The sequence below is a fragment of the Neodiprion lecontei genome, chromosome 6 (assembly GCF_021901455.1).
Source record: "Neodiprion lecontei isolate iyNeoLeco1 chromosome 6, iyNeoLeco1.1, whole genome shotgun sequence".
Classification (NCBI taxonomy): Eukaryota; Metazoa; Arthropoda; class Insecta; order Hymenoptera; family Diprionidae; genus Neodiprion; species Neodiprion lecontei.
The window spans coordinates 5850252-5871282 of record NC_060265.1 but is presented as its reverse complement, the minus strand read 5'-3'; the positions used below and the strand labels follow the sequence as shown (position 1 = coordinate 5871282).

The following is a 21031-nucleotide window of genomic DNA, read 5'->3' as shown; positions in this document are numbered from 1 at the left end:
TGAAATAGTCAGTGGTATCTCTAATGTTGATTTCAACTTTGATTTTAACTATCATTGTTTTTTAATCTCTGAATGACCGTGCTCTGAATAAAAGCGTGCATCACACACTTTGACAATGGAAAATATGCCACTGCCCCTTCGGAAGTGGATAAACGAATGTGTGAAAGAAAAATTCGAAACCACTATCGAGGAGGGGCTGAAGAAGAATGAAAATGCGCACGAAATTGCTCAAGATATGATTCAATCTAAGGAAATGACAGAACTGATTGCCAGAGTAAAGTCAGTCATTGATGAGCGCTGCTTGTCCTCCAGAGCTAATTCTGTAGCTATAAATGAGGCGCGACCCGAGACGTCTATGTCTATTTCCAGCGATTTGTCTGGCGAGGATTGGGGGCCCATGCGAGCAATTGGAAGTGACAATTTTACCTATATTGTGAATAAAATTAGCTATGAAAAACCAATCCATGTCAGACTAGCAGGATACGAAGCTTTGACACGAAGCGAAATAACTAATATTGGGAGTAGTCAATCGTGGGAATTACTGTTGAAAGCTTTGAAAGATGGAATCGTTGATGAGAGTCAGCCTATATTTGAGGCAAGCTTACAGGCTCATGCTCAATTATTAAATGGGTCTCAGGCACAGCAAGATGTCTTAACAAATTTGCTAAACGCATTCAGTGCACTGTATCATTCGAAACGGCTACATCATATGTTGCCTACATTTGTGTCTGGTATTAATTTCAAGATAAACCTTCATGAGAAATTACTTCGTATAATGCACTTGATCATTCAACACCAGGAAGAAACTTTGAAAAGCAACAGAAACACAGAAAAATTGTTAGAGGAAATGATGGAACAATTTCTAGCTTTTCTAAGTTCTCATACTTTTGGTATTAGCAATCAGCTGCATATCCTGACCACGCTCAATATCTTGTCAGTTTTGGAGCCTAAGTCAGACTGGTCCAGAAAATGGGCTCACAGCTTAACAACGCTGAAAATATTAACAACTGCTCTAGGAAAATCCCCTGCATTGTTACAAAGCATCATCTATATTGTAAGGGTTGGTATGGTAGAATCGCCAGCGGCTCTTACGGCACATATTAACGATGAGCCATTTGAAGTAAATATCTCTGGAGACACCGTCAAGACTGTGACGTATCTCCATTCTCTGTGCTTTTTAGCTCAGCTTTGCAGCAAGGCTGCTGGTCGACTGTTACTGTCTGAAATTCAACTGAATGACCCGTTCAACGTCCCTGACTTTATGCTGTCTCTGTTGAATTCGTTGAATATTTTAGCACTTTCAGAAGTCCCAGCAAGCATTTATGATATTTCTCGCTCAGCTTTGCAGAGGCTGCTCGATTCTCCATCAGTTTTATATGATGCTAGGTTTTATCAACTAGCTCTTGATCCGTTATTGAGAGTACCACCCCAAACTGAACGTAAAATACATCCTCACATGATAGATGTGATGATGCGAGCCTTGAATACGGAAGAAGGTTCGCGCTTTATAATCCATAACTCTAGTGCATTCTCATTGAATTGTAAAGAAAAATCGACTGCTACTTGTCCAGCAAATGCAGTTTTGGTATACGCTGCAGATTTGTTGCGGCAACCACTTTCTATTATGAATACAGAGTATGTGATTGATTTGCTTAAATTCATAGGAAGATTATTTGAGTGTTATGATGTATGTCACGTGGTAAAATATATTTTACAAGATGAATTTTATTCAGCAATCGCCCATCTGTACAACAAAATGGATAAGTACTCGATGGAAAATGAAATGAAAAAGCAATCTCTCGATAGGTAGGAAAATATCATTTGCTCTTAATTTTAGATAATGTTTCCTTCATTTCATTTTTCTTTTACAGAGCAATTAAGACTATGCTGCTTAAAGTGGTTTCTCTACCTCTCGCTTTACAGTTATTGACTCGTGAGGAGTCAGTTTTTGAAGAACTGTTGCGAGGCTCAATAGAGCCACTCAAGTCGTCTTGGAGCTGTAATAACGTTGTTGCTGTTTTGTCCACTGCGGCTTTGGAGCCAGTGGGTTTTACGATCTTGAGAGACCTAGCCCCTCACTTCTTATCAAAAGTATTAACTGATATTTGCACAAAGTTAGAAGATCCTCACAATTTTCATGATCCTTGGGAAGATTGTGTTGTAAAAGAGTTTTTACACATCCTAAGACTATTGTCGTTGAACAGCTTGTGTACGTTTAATCAGCTCTTACGTTATATTAATATTCAAATTATGCAGAAACCTATTTTTCAATAATTTTTTACAGGCTTCATCGCTCTATTGGATGATACAAGTCAAGAAATTTCATCTAGCGAAGACAGTCACCCCAGTAATTTATGGGAATTATTACAACATTCTGTAAACTCTAATTCACCATATCACTGCCTTGCGCTTATGGCGCTGAACGTTTTCCTCGATAGCTTGGATGCAAATATTTTTTTGAAGCACGTACTGAATTATCAGGTACGAATTATAAAAGAATTCAAAGTATCTACAGCTTGATTTATGCAACAAATCAATGTGAACTTTTGTTGTTTGTAAAGGAACTACTCCTCAATCTTCAAGAAACGTGTATCATCGAGATAGAAAGCGATGGCGAACTTAAAATAATATATGCAATTGATGAGGCAGGTTTCCTTCGCCACAAAGTACTTTTGAAATCCTATTGCATTATAAGTAAATTCATTGGTGATACAGCAGTGCTAGAGCAGACAGAATTGTTTTCTAAATTACCGCCTCCTGTGAAATTTGATGTGGAAAAACTTTGCCCCACCATACCCTTACATTCAGAATTAGGAAGATTTCTCCAAGAAAATAAGCCTGGACTCAGAGATAATGGATGGGTGTCACAAGCGAGGAAAGCTCATAAGATTTCTAGTAAAGAACCAATACAAGTAAGCATCAAATTTCAGCAGATAAGAGTTTCTCTTTTTCAGATCTGATGTTAAATTTTTTCAAATATGTTTAGCATTCCGTCGTGATTAATCTACTTGATCAAATGCAAAAGGCAGTTCCTGAATTAGAATTGACAAACCATTTCGAGTGGCCAGTGCATAATGATCACGACACACTGATGCCCCAAGAAGTTTACGGCATTGAATTAACTTTGCTGTACGCAGAACAAAATCGGCTTATGAAAGTTACGTCACTTGCGAAAACAAACTTGAAAATTTTCTTGAAAGAGGTTCACGGATTCATTAAGTATTACGGGTGGAAAAAAAATTTTGAAGGATTCGACTGGTTCATTGCAAGTGTTTTTATTATTTGTAATGGAGATATGGACAGGTGAGCATACGCAATTTTTAATTTTGTTGCCTCAGGTGGCCGCGAATCACGCTTTTCAGAAGTAAAGTTCTGTAACTAATTGCCGCAATTTGTTAAAGACCTTGTACTTTCCATAAAAAGTGACTCTAGCAAACCATATTTCATCATAGGCAGGTCTCAGATTGAAAACTTCACCGTCATTGCAGTAGCTTGAAAGTTACGTGGCTCAGTTTTAATGGATCATCACTGACCTGCCAAAGTTAATGTAAAAATCAAAACCAATTTTACATCACTTTCCTAATGAGTTGTATACTTTTCAAGGTGTAAAACTTTCATCACGCAAATAGTTCAATTCCCATCGATTATGTACATTTGGCCTATGCTAGGGAAAGCTGTGAGTCGTGAACAGAATTTACCTGTAAACTTTCAAACCACATTCTCACATCTCCTGGAAAATATCGTTGCAAATGAATTGCCTAGCATCAAATACGCTTTAAAGGTTTTTGTCTTAACATAGTGGATTTTTCAAAACTCAGACCCGGAATTTTTCTTAAAAATAATATGTGTCTGTCAAATTTCACAGAACAACTGCGGTACAGACTGGTGGATTATTTGTGATGAAATCATATCTCAATGTTTCTGGAGGATACTACCATGGTGCGAAATCATACATTTGCTAACCATTTGTATTTTGTATCCAGCTGACTATCCGTTGTATTACTGTACATCGTTGTTACACTACAGTCAAAACCAACTTTTAGAAGATGTAACGGCTGGAAAAATGTGGCCAGAACATATGGTGCGTAAAATTATTCTCGTAGCTTAAAGCAGCGAGAGTTTTCAAAAATCACAGTAATTTTATCGTACATATGATTTCAATGTTACAGGATTTAACTGACTATCGATCTGGAAATCATTTACAATTGATGGATCTTTTATCGAAACGGTATCGCAATATGACTTTGCCCCTGCTTACATACCAAGAGGCAGCGTTAGTTACATGATTTCCTATCTAATTACCAAGACCGAACTTCTTCCAGAAGTAATAACAAGTACTGCAATAAGCACAATACTTTAATATGACAATCATTTAATTAAGCACAGTGTACGCAGGAAATTACAATAAAATGTATGTTGATTACTGTTACTACTGCATAGTTTTTGCAGGTGATGAGAGTCACTAAACAATTAAAACCAGAATATTTACTTAACGGTGAATAAAAACTATCATCCGTATTCACCATCAATGATGTCCTTTATTTTCTAACAATGTGCATAATTTAGCGTTCGATATTTATATATTTATTGTAATATAAATGCACATAGACTTTGTACGATTGCGAGAAAATGTGACAATTACCCGGGTTTCGGATAAAACACTAACTTCCTGATTCTAAGAGAAATGATATCTACAATATTTTATGTTTCCTAAAGTTTATCTGTCAAATCATTAGAGATCGTACCTTAGTACAGGGTGTAAAATACATACAAGAACTAGATAGCAAGTAACACGAATATTTACAAACAGTGATTCGATGGTAAATGCAACTTCAGTGCCATCAGTCTTCGTGAATGCTAAACAGTTTAGCTACCTCGTTCAGATCGTCGTACCTTGTTCCACTAGCCAAAACCTGGAGAGTTAATTATTCGTTTTATCAGATCCCAAATATATCATGCCCACTGGAAAATGAGCATAGAAATCCATGAAAGTAGTAGCCTACCTGTCGAGCAATGGACATGCGATTGAATATGTTCCACAAGACAATGCCGACTACGACGTCATCGCGTATATAGAATATAACTCCCTTTCCAAAGTCGTCACGGGGCTTCTCTACTTTATTTCCTCCCTCGTCTTCACATGATTTACTGTCTTTTTTGTCACTTTTGACATTCTTTATAGACTCTGCTGACTTCAACCCTTCTACAGGTGCGTGCTTCTGGGATACCGGTGTTGCTTGTATAATTGCTGCCGATTTGTTACCCTGTGAATTGTGCTGCGGGAAGAATATACAATTAAACTAAGAACAGTAAAAATTGCTTACAATCATAATGCAACATGATGTATGATATTTCGAGATAAACCAAAGATAAACCAAACTGCATATTTTCACCTCTTCACTAACTGATCTCAAACCCTCGTTGGATGCAGTGACAGCAGCAAGTGGGGTGTCTTGATCCGTTGCCTTAGCAAAGACCCCTACTGTTGGTAAGGATGCGTCAACGATCCCTATTGCTTCGTAACCAATTTCAGGTCCAAGATCTGACCAGAACATGGACTGATGCAAGTAGGGTTTACCTGAAACAGGACGCAAGTTTATAGATTCATGCTCTACAAGTTAATCGATGAGTACTGCTATTTGATTGGTATAAGTTGCAGTAAACGCTATTTCTGCTGTTATTAAGCATCAAATCTATGGACAAAGAAAACTTAAACTACCAGCGCCAGTCATATTTTCGCCTGCTAATCTTCCAGATATAACAGCGTGATCGTGATGCTCAACTCGCCTTCTGCCCAATCTCACGTCATAGAAACAAGCTGCATCCCCTGCGACCCATAAATCGCTCCTTGCTTCTAATTCAGCATTAACAAGATAACCACCAACTTTTGTGTCAATTTCAAGATTAGAAGATTGAGCTAATTGAGTATTCGCTTGCGCACCAACTGCTACGATTACTTGATCTGCGTCAATCTGTTAATTACAAACACAGAAATTCCCAGTTACAAAAATATAAATCTTTAGTCATTATGCCCTTCATTTTGTAAATTAAGGATTTACTCACTTTGGAACCATCTGTTAAAATTAGTTTCAAGTGCCCACCCTTCATTTCGACATCTGCAACCTCAGTTTCAGGCATACATCTCACTCCTTCGAGCATTGCTTTGGTCGTAGTCCATTCACTCAAGTATTCAGGCAGCACTTGAGCCATTATGTATTTTTCTTTAAAGATCTGATGAACCGTTTTTTGGTCTGGATTTACTGCAAAATTCAAAACTCAGTCACCAGAGCATTTTCACGATACCTGCCAGGATTATTCACACACATTTGAGTCCATTTGAATTTTTTTCCTTTCATTAGATAATCTGTAGCACCAATCAACTAAAAAATGGTTGATAACCGAGTTGTGCAACGAAGGTGCAGAGTAACACTTACAGTTTCTGACCAAAGAACACGCAACTTCGGAACCAAGGAATCCTCCACCAACAATAACTATATTCTGTACTGCTGAATCACGAATGCTCTCCTCTAGCTTGAGGAAGTCTTCTATTGTTCTGAATGGTACGATCTTACTTTTAACTGCATCATCCGCAGTTTCAAATATTGGAAGGTTCTTGGGCGAGGCACCTATAGAATTCATTTTTCATTGAATTAAATATCACGATAGAATACTTAGTATATAGCATTATTTGTTTCGAAAGGTAAACACACCAGTGGCTAATAAACATTTTTCATATTTTATTTTGTGACCATCTTCAAGTACTGCCGTCCTATTAACGACGTCAATTTGACTAACTTTCCATCCTAAAGCTACGCCGATACCTCCTTTATGTGATTGTGCTAATTCTGGAACAGGAGTGTAAAATTCTGGAGGCTCATAGAACAAGCTGGGGAGAAAACGAGTGAGTTATTCAATTGCATGGTAAAAACTGCATTAAAGCTCAGATTATCCACCGGATCATAATATTGTGACTACCTTCGGTCTGACCCGTTCCATTGTTTGAATTTTAATTTCTCTGTAGTCTCTCTGTCTTTGTTATACCAAAGCTCTTTGGACAACGGGGGCCTCATGTAGGGGAGGTCCCCTTCTTCCGTTACAACCAGAACCTAAAGTAATGAATAGTGTGAAATAATCCAATTCTTATGAGAATCTGTAGAATCAACTACCTTTGCTGTGGGATCTCTTGATTTTATAGACCTGAATGCTGAGAAAGCAGCTGTTCCTCCCCCGATCAAGAGGTAAGGAATTTCTGTTACTATTTCTGAAGAGACAGCTGGAATCTTAACTTTCTTTCTCTCTGCTTTTTTCTTCTTCTCTGGGAGAAAGAAATATAAATTGTAGTAACTACTCCGTAGACCAATAATAAAATTTGAGTGGCAGATAAGTACTACACTTTTATCTCTACCTTCTAGTTCAGTAAACTTATTCATTTCATTAAGGCCTAATCATATTTTACTGAGTGATAATAAACTGGCTCATTTTGATATATTATGTGCAATATTAGTTATCACAACTCTAGTCTTACTTTGTTTCGGTATTTGAAGCGTTTCAGATGTTTGCAACCAGCCCATTCGATTCACCTGCAAAAGCATTAAGAATTGTAATTTCTTCAAATAAATATTGCAACTTTACTTCCCTAAAGTGAAAAGTTTCTTTCTCAATATAGTTACCATGTACATGGTGGCTCCAGTGATGAAGAGAGCAGCCAGCAATTGCATCCATACCCGTTGCTGCTTCTTGCGGTTGCCATCCTCCTCGAATGGTTCTGGCCTTTTACCACAATCCCGGTTGGGACTCAAAGGGCATTCAACATTCGGATCGATTGGACAAACAGGATCTGAGGAAAATGATCCCTTCGATTTCGACTGATTTGAAGGAATGCATTCTTCCGCTTTCAATGTAGTGCCAGGTGGTCTGTTAGGATTACCCGGCTTCTTATCACCGGCATCGCTGTAGTTTCGACTGGCATTTATAATACCTGAAATTTTTTATGTGCAAAAAAAAATTAGAAACTAAAATGATGTCTTACTCACGAAATCTACTGAAAATTATATTTGAATTGTAGGTTAACTGAAGTCAAATAATCGCCGCAGGGTGGTTCAAGGTGTAGGGAAATCAGTGAAAAATCTGACACGATACTTAGTTTTCTGAACGAAAGGAGGACAGTTAAAAATATTCGTATTTTCTTTCTGATTATTTGTACAACTTTAGGACTCGCTTATCATCGACTACTAAATGTACGTGTTAAAATCTTCGAATAGTCTAGAAAAACATCACGGTGCCGCATGAGGTTTTCGGAAGTTATTCGATAGACTTTAACTTGACAATCAAATAATTTTTTCGTTTTATACTCACCGATATATTTTAAAGGAATCTGCTCGTAGCTCAGGCATGGTTTTCTTGTAATTTTTGATAAATTCTTGATCGCGTACCCGTATCTTAACATTTTCACAAATTACTTTTGGTGCTACGGGCGCGCGGCCCTAGACTCTAAGGGCAATATGGCGATAATCCCGGTTATAGTTAAATTTTCGATTTGTGCCTCTGATGCCGCCACCTGTGACCAACACGCTAGGAACTAAACATATATTTTTTCGCTCCGCATTTAGACAGCGCTCTGTCTTACCGAGCGGACCTGGACAGAGAATCCTAGAATTTAAAAAACTTGGGGGACATGACGTTAACATTGTTTATAGATTAGATATCGCATTTTATCCCTGCAAGATGTAAAGAATACGATTGAAAACAAATAACGTAATGAACATCGACTAATTCAAGAGATTTATTTATTGGAGTGCTACAGAAACAATTCTTGTTCCAATCGTTTCTCAATACTTTGTCAGTAAAATAGCGGAACATTGTATCCTCGAACGTATCCGAATTTGTGCATCTGTGAAAATAGAAATTAGAGTGACACTTTTATGATTAAAAGGCATAATTTAGGTTGAGATTTCAGGGATGCATTGACATTCGTACAGCTATTATAGTGAATATGAAAAATCCTCCTCCGATCATTAAAGCTCTATTAGACTGCCTCATCTTCGTATCAAACTTCTGTTGCCACGATCCACAGGGAACTGGCAATTCGTCCATTAAACAAGTATTTTCGCACGGCTCAGGACATTGAATTGGTGCATAACAATCTTTCGAGAGCAATACTCTAACTGCCCTCAACTTCCGTGGAAATTGTCCTAAGATATGAAAAATGTGACTTTGTTGACAAAAATATAATTACATATAAAAGAATAGTGATCGATTCTGAGATTTACCCAGTATCATTTTTCTGGAATGAAGAATTCCAATTTTGCAGCATGTAAAAGTTGCGCCACGCCACATCACACGTAAAATGTACGCAGCAACTTTACGTTTACTGTTTACTGAGGCCCACGTGTTAATGTCTTGACCACGTTTAACTCGAGGATCTATATTAGAGGATCTCGTATTATATAGGAACAGACTTTATGGAGATTGAGGGTCGACTTCCCAAGGAAGAGGAAAAATAAATTCAAGGAAAACTACAACGGTCCAAGCTGCCAGACGTTCTCGTACCCATTTTGGGAGAATATAAAAATGAAAATCAACGAGTTGCCACGAGTGAAAGACAAAGGAGTTGCGCAGGTGGGTGTCGTCTGCTTGTCGGCTGCTGCAGGCTGGTGCTGTCAATAAATATTGGCCAACTTCACTTTTCTCCATCAGACTCCAGTCGCCTTCGCTGCACTTCACAGCAGTCACACGAGCCCGCAGCACTCGTAGCAAGCTTCAAAGTTGTAAACAGTATCACAGCTGTTCCGGACGTAATTAACCATTTTTAACTTGTAATTGGTGTTTGTTTCTGAATTCCAGTAAATTAAAAGTGTTTTATACCCATATAGACTGCACCACTATTTCAAATATTTTTCGAACAATCTGCAGTAAAGGTACAATGCCGATGTTACTATAATTTTTACTTTTTTTTCGTTGAATCCTTTCAAGGTGAATGAATCATTTGAACGATGTGTCATTCACCTGCCGATACGCAGTTAGTAGTGATATAGGTACTGCATTAAATTGTGATGGAATTTTCTAGAATAATTTCAATGACGCATCATTATTTCGGTACTTATCTAAAATTTACACTTTTTTTCGTGCTTTTTGATCCCAGTTAAAACTACATCTTATCATGAATGTTATTAAAAATGTAACCTCAAGATTTACTTTTCGTGTTTACAAACAGATCAATACATCCTCATACTTGTTATATACATGGGTTTACAAAGTGTTATCTTTGCCTGCTAAACTTCTGTTGTCCGTGTTACAAAGAAAAAAGAAAAAAGTCGTCAATTCTACATTGATTATTGATTAAGTGATTGCATGTTAATATTCATTGTATTGAAAAATAAATAACAATTTCCATATCTTATTTAAGGAAAATCTTTTCTCTCCCTATTCGTTTAATTCAGAGTAAATCATCATTGTGTTACCATTATTTATACACACTTAAGTTAGTGAATAAATTAAATAAATTTATGCAAACAGTTTTAATGTCTGACCGACAAATTGGAAATAGGAATTAGCGATCACAAGGAACAAAATAAACACTCTGGAAAGTGGCTGTGTGTTTCCATACTGTCTTGCACCAAATGAAGTTCTTTTTATAGATAGCGTCTGACCTCTTTGGCTACAGCTGTTAGAGCATTCAGCTAGTGGTCGAATTTTACTTCAAACCGCGTTGCTTCTAATTTCCAAGTGTTTTGTCTTTCAATTTGAATTTTAAAGTTTGATAGAACAATGTTAGACAGGTGTGTCAATAAGTGAAAAATTTATCCTCAGACCCCAGATTTATTAAGTCTATCGCAATTGAAAATTCTTTACTAGTCCTAACATTAGAGTAAAGATTGTCCGTTTTAATGGAATATTTAACATAGATTTGACTGTGACTCATTTGAATTTGATTAATTCTAGATTGCCTTTCGGTAAGATTGTAATTTATTGCCCTATTTGTACTGCAGGTATAAAGTTTTACGCAGTGCTGGTGTGGTATGGGGAATTACGATCTGTTGTCTCTTGTTCAATCGCAAATTGCCAGGCTCGAGGATATTCTTTAGTTTAATCCCTGCTTTTCTTTGGCGGTCAGTACTTAAAGCAATTACTGCGATATATCTTCGACACTTAATTGGTGCAAATTTTAATAGAAATCAAAAAATTCATGCAATTAATATATATTAAAAACCCTTGAACTGTTGTGTGTCTAAACTTAATTCTGAACTTTAATAAATCTCAGACTTTCTGTTACAGAGGTGATAAAATGAAAAATGAAGAGGAGCAAAAATGTAATAATAACCAGGCTAGCGCGCCAGTAGAAACTCGTGTGGACAATCAAAGATCAGCTGAAAACAAGAACACGCAACAGTGAGTTTATCAATTTAAAATTCTAGTGCCTAGTGCACAAGTTTTTAAACAAATCATTTGAAAAGAAAACTCAAAAATTTTTTCTTCAAAATAGATCGCAGGTACAAAACTTTATGCTTGGAGGCCTAACCGGGGCATCTCCTCCGAAATTTGTGTCCTTTGAAGAAATAATGAAGGCAGCAAATGGTATGACCAATATGGCCCTAGCGCACGAAATCGCTCTTGATAAAAATTTCAAATTGGAAACGCTGGATCCACCAAGTGACAGCTTTCAAAAAAAAGTTAAAGAAACAATGCATAATATATTCTGGCAGCTGTTAGCCCAAGAGTTGGCCGAGGATCCACCAAATTTTAATCAAGCATTAACTCTTCTTGGTGAAATAAAAACGGTAATTCAAATTTCCCAGTTATCAGCTTTCAAATAGGTCTGAATAGAATTTGCATAAGTGTGTTAATATTAAAAGGCCCTGATTTACCTCCTCAGGCTTTAGAAGAACTCCTATTGCCTCGGCATACGAAGATACGAGAAAACATTAACGAGGTCCTGGACATTGATTTAATTAAACAGCAGGCAGAGCAGGGAATTTTAGATTTCCATCATTACGCTAACTTTATTATCTCCATTATGGCAAAATTGTGCGCACCAGTCAGGGATGAAAAGATTGCAGAGCTAGCAACATCGACCGATGTTATTGAGACATTTAGGGGAATTTTGGAAACTTTGCAGTTGATGAAGCTTGACATGGCAAACTTCACGATAACTTTGATAAGACCTGAGATTGTTGCATCTAGTGTTGAATATGAAAAAAAGAAATTTGCTGAGTTTTTGAAGGTCAATGAAGATGGTCTCCAGTTAACGAGAAAATGGCTGCTCCGAAATTTGGATATGGAAAAATTGACCACATCTTCCACGGATATCAATGCAGTTCGTCAAATTACACACAGCTTACTAACTGAGGCGTACTTAGACCTCTTAGAATGGAAATTCAATCCAGATGCAGAGGTACTTAAGCTTATTGTTCATTATATAACTGTGCAAGATGAATTTAGTAACATTCTACATGTACTATACTGTTTCTTATTCCTATCATAGACGCTGATGATGGACCAAGGGCGATTGGTAGAATTACGCGATCGAACCTGTAGATTATGCATAGCAGGATCAGTGTTGCTGGTAACTAACAACACTATTGGTGCCCCCCTTCAAGGGGTTACGAGTTTTAAGAATAGCATGAAACAGCATCTCGCCGTGCTTTTGGAATCCGTTCATTCCAACGAGTAGGTTCAAACACTATTTGCGATTAATCCCTTATGATTTTAGAATTGCTAGAAAATTTTACAAGCTTTCATGATAATCAAATTTTGAAGCGTTAACTTTGTCTGATTTAGTTTCTCAACATTTTTTTATTTCAGGGAGCTGGCAACTGTGATGGTCAACATTGTACTGCAAGTTACAGCCGATGTCAAGGAAACACTGAAGGAAATTGGTGCTTCAGAATTGTCTCCAGAGCTGGAGTCTCTTCTCAGTGCTCAGATATTAGAAATTGCCAAGCCTGATCACAAGATTCGAAATCTTGTCAGTAAGTATCTTCAATTTATCGTAGATTCAATATTGCGACATGCTCGAATAATAATATTCTATTATCTTTGAGTATTTTCGATTTAATCAAATGAAATTCTCTTTTCAGACATAAGAATCCGACAATTTCTACAAAAAATCATACAATCACAAACGGCAGGTCCGCAGCAGATACCTCCAGGGCTATCGTCTCTTCAGGAAGAACTAGCTGGTATTGCAGCGCAGTTTTTGATCATTGTATCCCATAATCGCAGTGTATTTGGCGAATATTATCTTGATATCGTGACCACGGCAATTACTGGCGAAAATGCTGCGACTCCCATGAATACTGAGTAGATTCAGAGAAGCATGTGTAGCTTTAACTTAGGAATTCGTTCACACATATGTTGAGACGTATGTTACTAGAATTTGAACAGAAGGCGGCTGATTTCGAAAATATTTGGCTGTAGAATGCTGGGAACACTACATCCGAATTAACGTTCGTGTAACATTTTCACTGACAGTAGTACCCCAAAAAACACGTAGATATATTTTCGATGAAAACTGTAAACGCGTGAACTGTAATCCAAGAAAATACTAGAAAGAGGAATGGAAAACAGCAAAAGCAAATTTGACGTGCCTTATCATTTGAAATGGATATTTACACTAATAATCAATTTTATGCAAGCGAAACTCTTGGAATATTGAGTTCATTTTAAATAGTACTTGTTAGTCGTAAAAATTTTGGATAAATTTCGAATTTTGCAACATATAGGGGTGGAAAGAACGAAAGAGCACGGTGATTGTAAATTTTAATGAATTCATTTACTAACTGTTAATAATACGCACGCATTAATATATATATGTATATATATATATATAATTATATATACACTTTACTGGAATTATATCTTTAAATATATATCTGAACCATTTGCGGTACTGATTTAAAAAATTTACAAGATACAGAAATACGTTTACGTGAAAAGTATTAGAAAATATACAGAATTTCAAATTAATTAATGTAAGCTGTAGTTCCTAAAATAGAACAGATGGATACTAGCCTACACATTGTATGCAGGCATTTTTTTAGTCTGCCCATCGTCTAAATTGTGAATTGCATAACAAGTGCTAGCCGACAATTGATAGATTCTTACACAATATTTGTGTGTACGTTCATAACTGAAAGCGTAAAATTAGAATATATGATTATATTGTATTACGGACAGGAACAGTTGTGGAACAAACACTCGAAAGTAGCACTTTGAATAATCATGAATTATGAAGTAATTCACAATTTTTGTACCTATGAATGAATAAAAATAATAAATATTCATAAAGAACAATTGATGATTCATTAATTAATGATAGCCGGATTTGTAAAAATAAATGGTGAATTTATTGAGTTAGTTTGCATGATTGCACGTAACACTTAATACATAAATTACATAGCAATTACTTACAAATCACATATAAATAGATATTCATTAGGAATCACGGATTAATTTGGTTTATAATTCTAACCTCTCCAGAAGCCTAATATGACTATCGAAGTCACTATTATGTTGTTTCTTTAAAAAACTCCTGAAACCTGAAATAAAAATAAAATTAATTGTTTCGCAATTCTATGATTGAGAAAGAAATATCGACTGAGTACAAATGACTAAAGTAAATAATGTTTACCCTTAAATAAGTGCCGTAGATTATTCGTCTTTGGGAAAAGAAATTCCAATGTTTTCAAGAGCTGGTCGTAATCAGCATTTTTTGTATAATTTTGAATCATTACTGAAAATATCTTATAGTTCTCTTTCGTCAGGGATCGTTTGACCTACAAACAAATGTTAGATTTGATATTGTACCACAAAATAGAAAAAGGAATAAAATAGTACCCATTGGACTACAGGTACTTGCAAGCAATTTGCTGCCGCAAATCTTGAATTGATAACATCAACTTTAAGAATGTAAGTATTAATAATTCGTTTAATTATTTTTACGCACTTCTTTCAAGTATACCGTGCCAATTTCTTTTTTTTCACTGGATGCTGCTTTTTTTAATGCAGTACCATTTTTTGTATGCGTCTGCACCTCAATGTTTGCTGAAGGCGACTCAACAGACGTTGACGGCTGGGGTAATGCATCAAGTTTTACTCCTACAACATGAATTTTTCTCTTTTTTGCAATTGGCTGTTCAACATCCTTTGTCAGCTCACATCTAGTCCAATCCGTTTTTAATTTGCAATTGCTGAAATCTATTACAGGCTTTGATTTTGTTTCTAGCAGTTTAAAAATGTCTTTTTCGTTTCCTTCAGTGATCGGCCACTTCGTTGGTTTAGTTTCCGTGTATTTATCGATACTAAAATCGTCAATAACCACAGATGGAACACTTCTTTCTTGTTTTATACCAGGATTTGCAATTCGAGAGTGAGTTTCACCAAACGCACCATCACTAGTTCGTGGAAAAAAATCCAGGCTACTCATAGTAGCTGCTTCCTTCATATTTGGCTGTGGTAGCTGTAAGCAGTGTAAATGAAATAAGTACGTATGCAAATAAATAATAGGGATTTTAAATGATACAATGTTGTCCATTTTATAATCTACAGATAAATACATCACGCTCTGCTGCTCTGAAGAATTCTCTCAAGTCTTTCGTGATCATTCCAAAGTTGGTGAACTTTTTGATGTGAGGCTGCAACCAAGCTGACAACTGTTTTCTGAATCCAGGGTTTTCAAACCGACAGTCACAGAGGATTATCGCACCATAATCATTTTTATGCCGTATGACTCGGCCAATAGCTTGATTTACTGCTCGAGATGCTTCGAGCTGGTACCATTGTTGTCCTGTTAGTGACTAGAAATTAAGACATTATAATGACTTGAGCTAAGTTTTATTTAAGTGCAATACTATTTCAGAGTCATTCTACCTCTTTATCTCTGCTTCTACTTTCTTCCAAGTATTTTTGCTTCAGAATAACTCGTGGATCTTTCAATGGTGGAAACGGGAGGCCTGTTACTAAAACAGCTCGACCATTCATATCTGCAAAGTCTAAGCCTTCACTGACTTTACCCCTGCAAACAGCCATAAAAATGGCACCTTTGCATGATGGGTCTTGAATTTTTTCATAATACTCGTTCATAGTATTTATAAAAACATGTTTCAATTGACCTTCAACATAAATTGGCTGAAAGAACAATAAATATTTGTTGTGCTATAGTTACGTACACATTACGTGTAATGTTATATATTTATATTTATTTCACTTTATGATTGCTATGAGTTATATTTCAGAAATTTCATCTCACCTTTCGTTCACATATCTTTGTCCATAAGCCAGAATTTTGCCATTCCTCTTGGCACTTCTTTAAAATCGGGTACGATGGAAAGAAGACCAGCATACCGTGCGGTATTAAGCAGCTGAAGTTGTAGATGGTACGTCCAAGAGATGCAATGTATTTTGGATCATTGCTGAAAATTTAATCCAATGGTGATTCTTAGATCGATTTTGTTATGGCTTCATTATTTCTACAAGCAGAAAAAAATGGAAACAAGTACCGTGTATTGAATGATGAATTCAAAGGGTGTCCATCAGGGCCGTTACTCAACACGCCGACACATACTTGACGACCAGTGACTATATGGGGATTTTCAAGCTGCACGCCAATGGGTATGGCCAGTTCGGAGATGAGCGGTTTTAATGGGGACAGGGTGCCACTTGTTAAAACAATAGAACGTATTCCTTGTTCTACTATTTGTTGCATCCTGTATTTGGTAAGATAATAAGTATAACAGCTTGAATGTTTAACGGTGATAATCGATTTATATTGAATATATTTAGTTTTGTTTACCCAAAACCAGGACTGAAACACCAGTAGCTAATGATTTTCCCCTCAGTTTTTGAGGTTGTTTTTAAGGCATCCCAACCATCGTTTTTTCGACCTTTCTTTACTTCCTCTGGCATAACATGCACCTTGTAACATCGTTTAACTCGATCTCTGTAGAGCGGCGATGCCTGGCCACCACTAAAAACTACTCGCAGCAAGTCATTGAATTTTTGTAAGCCATTTCCTTTTCTTGAAAATGGAGAGGTGCTGGTTGTTGATAAATAAAGTACAATTTTATCCAGTTTATCAATTACCAAAGTCTCTTTGCCCTGGGTCAACTGTAATGAAATGAAAATAAATCCAGAATGTGGAAAAATTGTAAGAGTAAAAAGTGAGACAGTGAAGCGGAAATCTTTTTCTTGAATTGATTATGATCCTTCTATATACACACCTCAGCTTTTTCAAGGAGCTCAAAAATGTATCCCCCAGGAAAAGTCTCACCCTCGTCTTTCTTTTTAATTTCTATACTATCGATTGCCTTTTCGAACTCCAAAAACATTGCCTTTAAAATACACAGATCTTCTGGAGTAAAGTCTTTCTGAGATCCACTAGCAGTATCGAAAGCAGGTTCACTTGAAGATGCCTCATCCGCCACATCTTTCATCACTGTGGTGATCTCATCTATACAAATAGCTATATCTGTACTGCTTATCTATATGTAAAATATTTCACTGGTTAAAATCAAAATAGAACAAAAAGTCAGGTTCGATGTCAGCGGTGAAATTTTTTTGCAGACATATTGATATGTATCTGAAAATGATTAGGTATTTCAATCCTTTACTTGCAGGGAAGCAGATTCTTCGCAAGTCTTTTCAACATTGTGAGCTTCATCCAAGAGAAGAATATTGTTCTGTAACTCAAGGCCTTGCGCTTTCCTTGTTTTTGGATCCAGAATGTAATTGTAGGGCATGAAAGTGATATCTGCCGACTGCTTTAGTTCTTTGGATAAAAAATATGGGCAACATCTCAACTTCTGTCCAGTTTTTACCAAATCTTCGATATCAAGAATTTCTTGGCCAAAAATAGGATCCAATTTCCTGGATAGTGAGACACAGAAAAAATAAAGCTAGTATATTAGAAGTAATATTAAAATGTATAAATATTTCCTGGTCTGATGTATCCGCATAAAAACTATCGACTAGTTTCATGGACATTTACCTAGCATCGACATTATTGTAATAGTGACAAGTTCGAGACTTGACTTTTGACTGACACATGTGAATTTTCGTTGCACTGTTAGTTTCTTTGGAAACTTCGGGATGAATGCAAAGCTGATCCCTTGAGCCTATTACAGCAACTTTAACGTGTTTGTAAGAAGTTTTTTTGAGTTCTTGCATAGCCTGCGATAACTGCGAATGCGTTCTTGAGGCATAAATTATTTTTGGCATTCCCCAGCTGAAGTTTGTCGACTGATCTAACTTCCCAGCTGCTTTCTCTAGGGTTTTTGTCAGCCCTTCAAAAAATTCACCTCCGAAAGCTGGCTTCTCAATTGGTCCCATTAGAGCCTCAGATTGAAGCTGCGCCTTTTTGACTAAGAGCCAACTTAGTGAAGAGCATAAGAGGCACAAAGTTTTTCCAGTTCCTGAAAACATTCTCAGTATTTTATTAAAAGATAGTTTATGATAATAACTATAAAAAAGCTGACCAAATCCATCATACCTGTTGGAGACTCCAGCACTCCATGTTTCGCATTCTGTAAACATTCGATTACTTTCTCCATGTATCTTTTTTGCACGTCATACGGTTCAAAAGGGAAAGTAACGATGATACCATTCAAATTAATGTCCGGCATTTTTTTCTGTTTCGTACAAGTAAGTGTATCCTATGACCAATTTCGAGGGCCTAATTTTGTGCAACAAGTCACATGGCACAGTTACATGCATATCTTTGACGTTTCCGCGCGAAAAACACCTAAGAATACGCTTTTAAAACTTGATGACAGATGTCGCTGCCATAAGTTTTTTTAGCAAAAAAAAACACTAACTTTCGATACATTCAATGGTTCGATTCGACGATCTCGATTTCATTAGGACGATGTTCACTACGATATTTTGGCGGGCTCTGTGACGTCACGATAAACATTTGACAACCGATCGAGTAGCCATCTTGATGATGAGTTGCCAAAGACCAAGAAACCAAAGACTGAATTTTCGTGCGACAGAAATAATTGCATTATGTGTTTACTGCTTTTGAAATAAAAAAATGTGCAATATGGATATGGATAAATAAATTCCTATTCGAAATAAGGTGGTTGCCAGAGACAGTCGTAATATTTCAATTTGCCAAGGATCCCGGTTACGTATATAGTTCTGGCAACGATCCCGCTGCATTCGAAGGTCGCAATGCGGTACGTGTGAGTCGAATTTTGATATTCGTTTCCATTTTTTTCCCCGCATGTTGCATGCCGTGGTGTTGCTGTTTCGATTTCGTACCACTCGTCGCCAATACTTCAACCATAATTCCAACGGATTTGAGTAAATACGCAATTGAAAGAAGAACCGCGTTGCGCACCGCTCGCGTAGTGATTCTAACCGGTCGAGCCTTGCTTTTGGGCGCTGCGTAGCATCAATCGCTTCCAGTCGCTTCAGAGCAGCCGGAGAGAAATTACGTACATACGCACGATCAGTTCAGAACTCTGATCGCGTTGTACAGGTTGTGTCTCGTTATTCGATCAGTCTTCCCATCTAACTCAGCTGTGAATAATACACGAACGGCAGCGTGTTGTAGCCCAGAGAAAAAACGACCGAAGGTGAGTTTCGTGTCTCGAGTTTTCATCGATTTGTGAAACCTTAGCTTATAGTAATTTCGATTCTCGTCTCGTCATCAGGTGTCGGTTTATTCTTATTCTTTGTTGGCTGATTTTCGGTAAATGCGCAGTTACATTGTCAGCAAATTTTTTCAATCAGTCGGTTTTCGCAGGCAGCAATAGCACAAAAAGTGAGAGTGCCGAGAATGAAATTCAGTGTTATTAAGGTGCCGATTCGCTGATAATACATGTGACTTTCTAAGGCTTTCTAGATTCATTATTGACAGATTGAAATTGCTCTTGGGCAATTTTTGAAAACAGTGACAAGTATTTTGTGACAAGACAATATTCTGATAATTTTCCGTTGAAGAGGACCTTATGTTCTGGTAAAATATACCCTGCGAAACATGGTCTTGGTTCGAATTCGCGTCTGGGATTTCGAATCACGGCTCGCGTCTCTCTCTCTCTCTCTCTCTCTCTCTCTCTCTCTCTCTCTCTCTCGCTCTCGCTCGTGGATATACAAGGTGACTCAATACTATTGCCTCATAGGCTACGCAGAAGCTACCAATGTCTTCCTCGAGATAATTTGTAACTAAAACAATTTTTACTTTTGATTGCAAAATTGTCGCTTGCGAATTACTGCCTTACTACTGCCTACTGGCTTAGAACAGCTGCCGAGCGCATGAAGGTCAAATGACGATCCACTGGCTCTTTTTTATAAGAAATCAAAATCGGGTCAATCGCTGATTTTTACGAGGAATACATTGATATCCTGTGGGGTGATATCCCAGGGTCACCTTGTATACACATTTGTGAAATACAATTGTAGGCAATTGATCACGGTGTGCATCATTTTCGCGTCGTTCCTAATGTATATAAAGAAACTTATCGGACTTGGACGAACAATGGAAGAGTCTGGGTCGTGTTATGAGTGGGTTGTTTACATCTAACTGCGTTGCTATAGTATATACGGATCACGGCGAATTGTGCAGCGTAACGTTCGAAAACAACAACGAATCTCGGTTTGTTTGCGGTACACTGTGAATATTTATAGAATTGCGTATCAACGATTTCATCTTCATCCGAATTTCATTTTAGGGCTTGATATGGTAATCCTTTATGTCGTAACGAATTGTAACAAAAGTTGATACATTACAGCGTTATTTATTTCAAAAATTCGAATGCCATGACCTTCTCGGTAGCTTAATTAGGTCTTGTTTCAAAATTACACTGAATTCAAACAAAATTACACAATTTACTAATTACGAAGCGATCGTGAATTAGAAACACGATCAATGCAAATCGTTAATTGATTTTTATTTCTCATATTATGTTTTTGAATAACTATGCAGGAAATTTCGAATGCTGCTCACATCGATTTTAAAATCACATTACTAACCTCACCTGTGTTATCTTACCTGATTACAGAAAAAAATTGGCATAGTGGTTATCTGGACTGA

General features: G+C 36.9%; 5 protein-coding genes across 7 annotated transcripts; 2 read left to right on the top strand and 3 right to left on the bottom strand.

The window, feature by feature from the left end:
- Positions 1 to 1707: 1707 nt before the first annotated feature.
- Positions 1708 to 8519, bottom strand: LOC107221135 (apoptosis-inducing factor 1, mitochondrial). Its single transcript, XM_015660031.2, has 12 exons — positions 8356 to 8519; positions 7671 to 7978; positions 7526 to 7580; positions 7167 to 7315; positions 6976 to 7106; positions 6711 to 6886; positions 6435 to 6626; positions 6064 to 6260; positions 5720 to 5972; positions 5394 to 5578; positions 5004 to 5276; positions 1708 to 4913 (listed from the first exon to the last, which is right to left on the bottom strand). Exons 1-12 carry the CDS (start codon positions 8444 to 8446, stop codon positions 4842 to 4844), a joined length of 2082 nt encoding a protein of 693 aa, XP_015515517.2. The 5' UTR covers positions 8447 to 8519; the 3' UTR covers positions 1708 to 4841.
- LOC107221134 (protein broad-minded-like) lies at positions 1885 to 4429 on the top strand. The gene is made up of 7 exons (XM_015660030.2): positions 1885 to 2209; positions 2285 to 2481; positions 2562 to 2912; positions 2987 to 3303; positions 3604 to 3781; positions 3866 to 4081; positions 4170 to 4429. Exons 1-7 carry the CDS (start codon positions 1885 to 1887, stop codon positions 4284 to 4286), a joined length of 1701 nt encoding a protein of 566 aa, XP_015515516.2. The 3' UTR covers positions 4287 to 4429.
- A 104-nt stretch (positions 8520 to 8623) lies between the features above and the next one.
- LOC107221093 lies at positions 8624 to 9662 on the bottom strand. The gene is made up of 4 exons (XM_015659971.2): positions 9550 to 9662; positions 9270 to 9422; positions 8977 to 9191; positions 8624 to 8890 (listed from the first exon to the last, which is right to left on the bottom strand). The coding sequence occupies exons 1-4, from the start codon at positions 9551 to 9553 to the stop codon at positions 8840 to 8842; spliced, it is 423 nt and encodes a 140-aa protein (XP_015515457.2). The 5' UTR covers positions 9554 to 9662; the 3' UTR covers positions 8624 to 8839.
- LOC107221140 (T-complex protein 11-like protein 1) lies at positions 9656 to 15401 on the top strand. 2 transcript variants are annotated; one of them, XM_015660036.2, is made up of 10 exons: positions 10650 to 10778; positions 10989 to 11108; positions 11275 to 11388; positions 11483 to 11777; positions 11873 to 12391; positions 12482 to 12666; positions 12802 to 12968; positions 13077 to 14338; positions 14850 to 14907; positions 15352 to 15401. In XM_015660036.2, the coding sequence occupies exons 1-8, from the start codon at positions 10768 to 10770 to the stop codon at positions 13301 to 13303; spliced, it is 1638 nt and encodes a 545-aa protein (XP_015515522.2). In that variant the 5' UTR covers positions 10650 to 10767; the 3' UTR covers positions 13304 to 14338; positions 14850 to 14907; positions 15352 to 15401. The 2 variants fall into 2 exon arrangements, with proteins under 2 accessions (XP_046599411.1, XP_015515522.2); XM_046743455.1 differs by lacking the exons at positions 10650 to 10778; positions 10989 to 11108 and adding an exon at positions 9656 to 9794.
- Positions 14046 to 18749, bottom strand: LOC107221150 (regulator of telomere elongation helicase 1 homolog). 2 transcript variants are annotated; one of them, XM_015660048.2, is made up of 12 exons: positions 18485 to 18747; positions 17984 to 18407; positions 17607 to 17862; positions 17217 to 17477; positions 16790 to 17103; positions 16497 to 16703; positions 16247 to 16409; positions 15868 to 16125; positions 15555 to 15794; positions 14945 to 15457; positions 14630 to 14774; positions 14046 to 14537 (listed from the first exon to the last, which is right to left on the bottom strand). In XM_015660048.2, exons 1-12 carry the CDS (start codon positions 18615 to 18617, stop codon positions 14458 to 14460), a joined length of 2994 nt encoding a protein of 997 aa, XP_015515534.2. In that variant the 5' UTR covers positions 18618 to 18747; the 3' UTR covers positions 14046 to 14457. The 2 variants fall into 2 exon arrangements, with proteins under 2 accessions (XP_015515534.2, XP_046599406.1); XM_046743450.1 differs by lacking the exon at positions 14630 to 14774 and having other exon boundaries at positions 18485 to 18749.
- Positions 18750 to 21031: the final 2282 nt, after the last annotated feature.

Coding starts and splice junctions, on each gene's coding strand:
- LOC107221135 (XM_015660031.2), bottom strand. CDS start 8,446: ATGTTAAGATACGGGTACGCGATCAAGAATTTATCAAAAATTACAAGA. Junction 5,579..5,719: donor CGAAAATATGACTGGCGCTG/GTAGTTTAAGTT, acceptor GTCCTGTTTCAG/GTAAACCCTACTTGCATCAG. Junction 5,277..5,393: donor TGAGATCAGTTAGTGAAGAG/GTGAAAATATGC, acceptor TTCTTCCCGCAG/CACAATTCACAGGGTAACAA.
- LOC107221150 (XM_015660048.2), bottom strand. CDS start 18,617: ATGCCGGACATTAATTTGAATGGTATCATCGTTACTTTCCCTTTTGAA. Junction 17,863..17,983: donor TACAATAATGTCGATGCTAG/GTAAATGTCCAT, acceptor CTCACTATCCAG/GAAATTGGATCCTATTTTTG. Junction 14,538..14,629: donor TCTACGGCACTTATTTAAGG/GTAAACATTATT, acceptor TTTTTATTTCAG/GTTTCAGGAGTTTTTTAAAG.
- LOC107221134 (XM_015660030.2), top strand. CDS start 1,885: ATGCTGCTTAAAGTGGTTTCTCTACCTCTCGCTTTACAGTTATTGACT. Junction 2,482..2,561: donor AGCACGTACTGAATTATCAG/GTACGAATTATA, acceptor TTGTTTGTAAAG/GAACTACTCCTCAATCTTCA. Junction 4,082..4,169: donor AAATGTGGCCAGAACATATG/GTGCGTAAAATT, acceptor TCAATGTTACAG/GATTTAACTGACTATCGATC.
- LOC107221140 (XM_015660036.2), top strand. Junction 12,392..12,481: donor AATTCAATCCAGATGCAGAG/GTACTTAAGCTT, acceptor TTCCTATCATAG/ACGCTGATGATGGACCAAGG. Junction 12,969..13,076: donor CAAGATTCGAAATCTTGTCA/GTAAGTATCTTC, acceptor TTCTCTTTTCAG/ACATAAGAATCCGACAATTT.
- LOC107221093 (XM_015659971.2), bottom strand. Junction 9,192..9,269: donor TTCCAGAAAAATGATACTGG/GTAAATCTCAGA, acceptor TTCATATCTTAG/GACAATTTCCACGGAAGTTG. Junction 8,891..8,976: donor TCATATTCACTATAATAGCT/GTACGAATGTCA, acceptor CTATTTTCACAG/ATGCACAAATTCGGATACGT.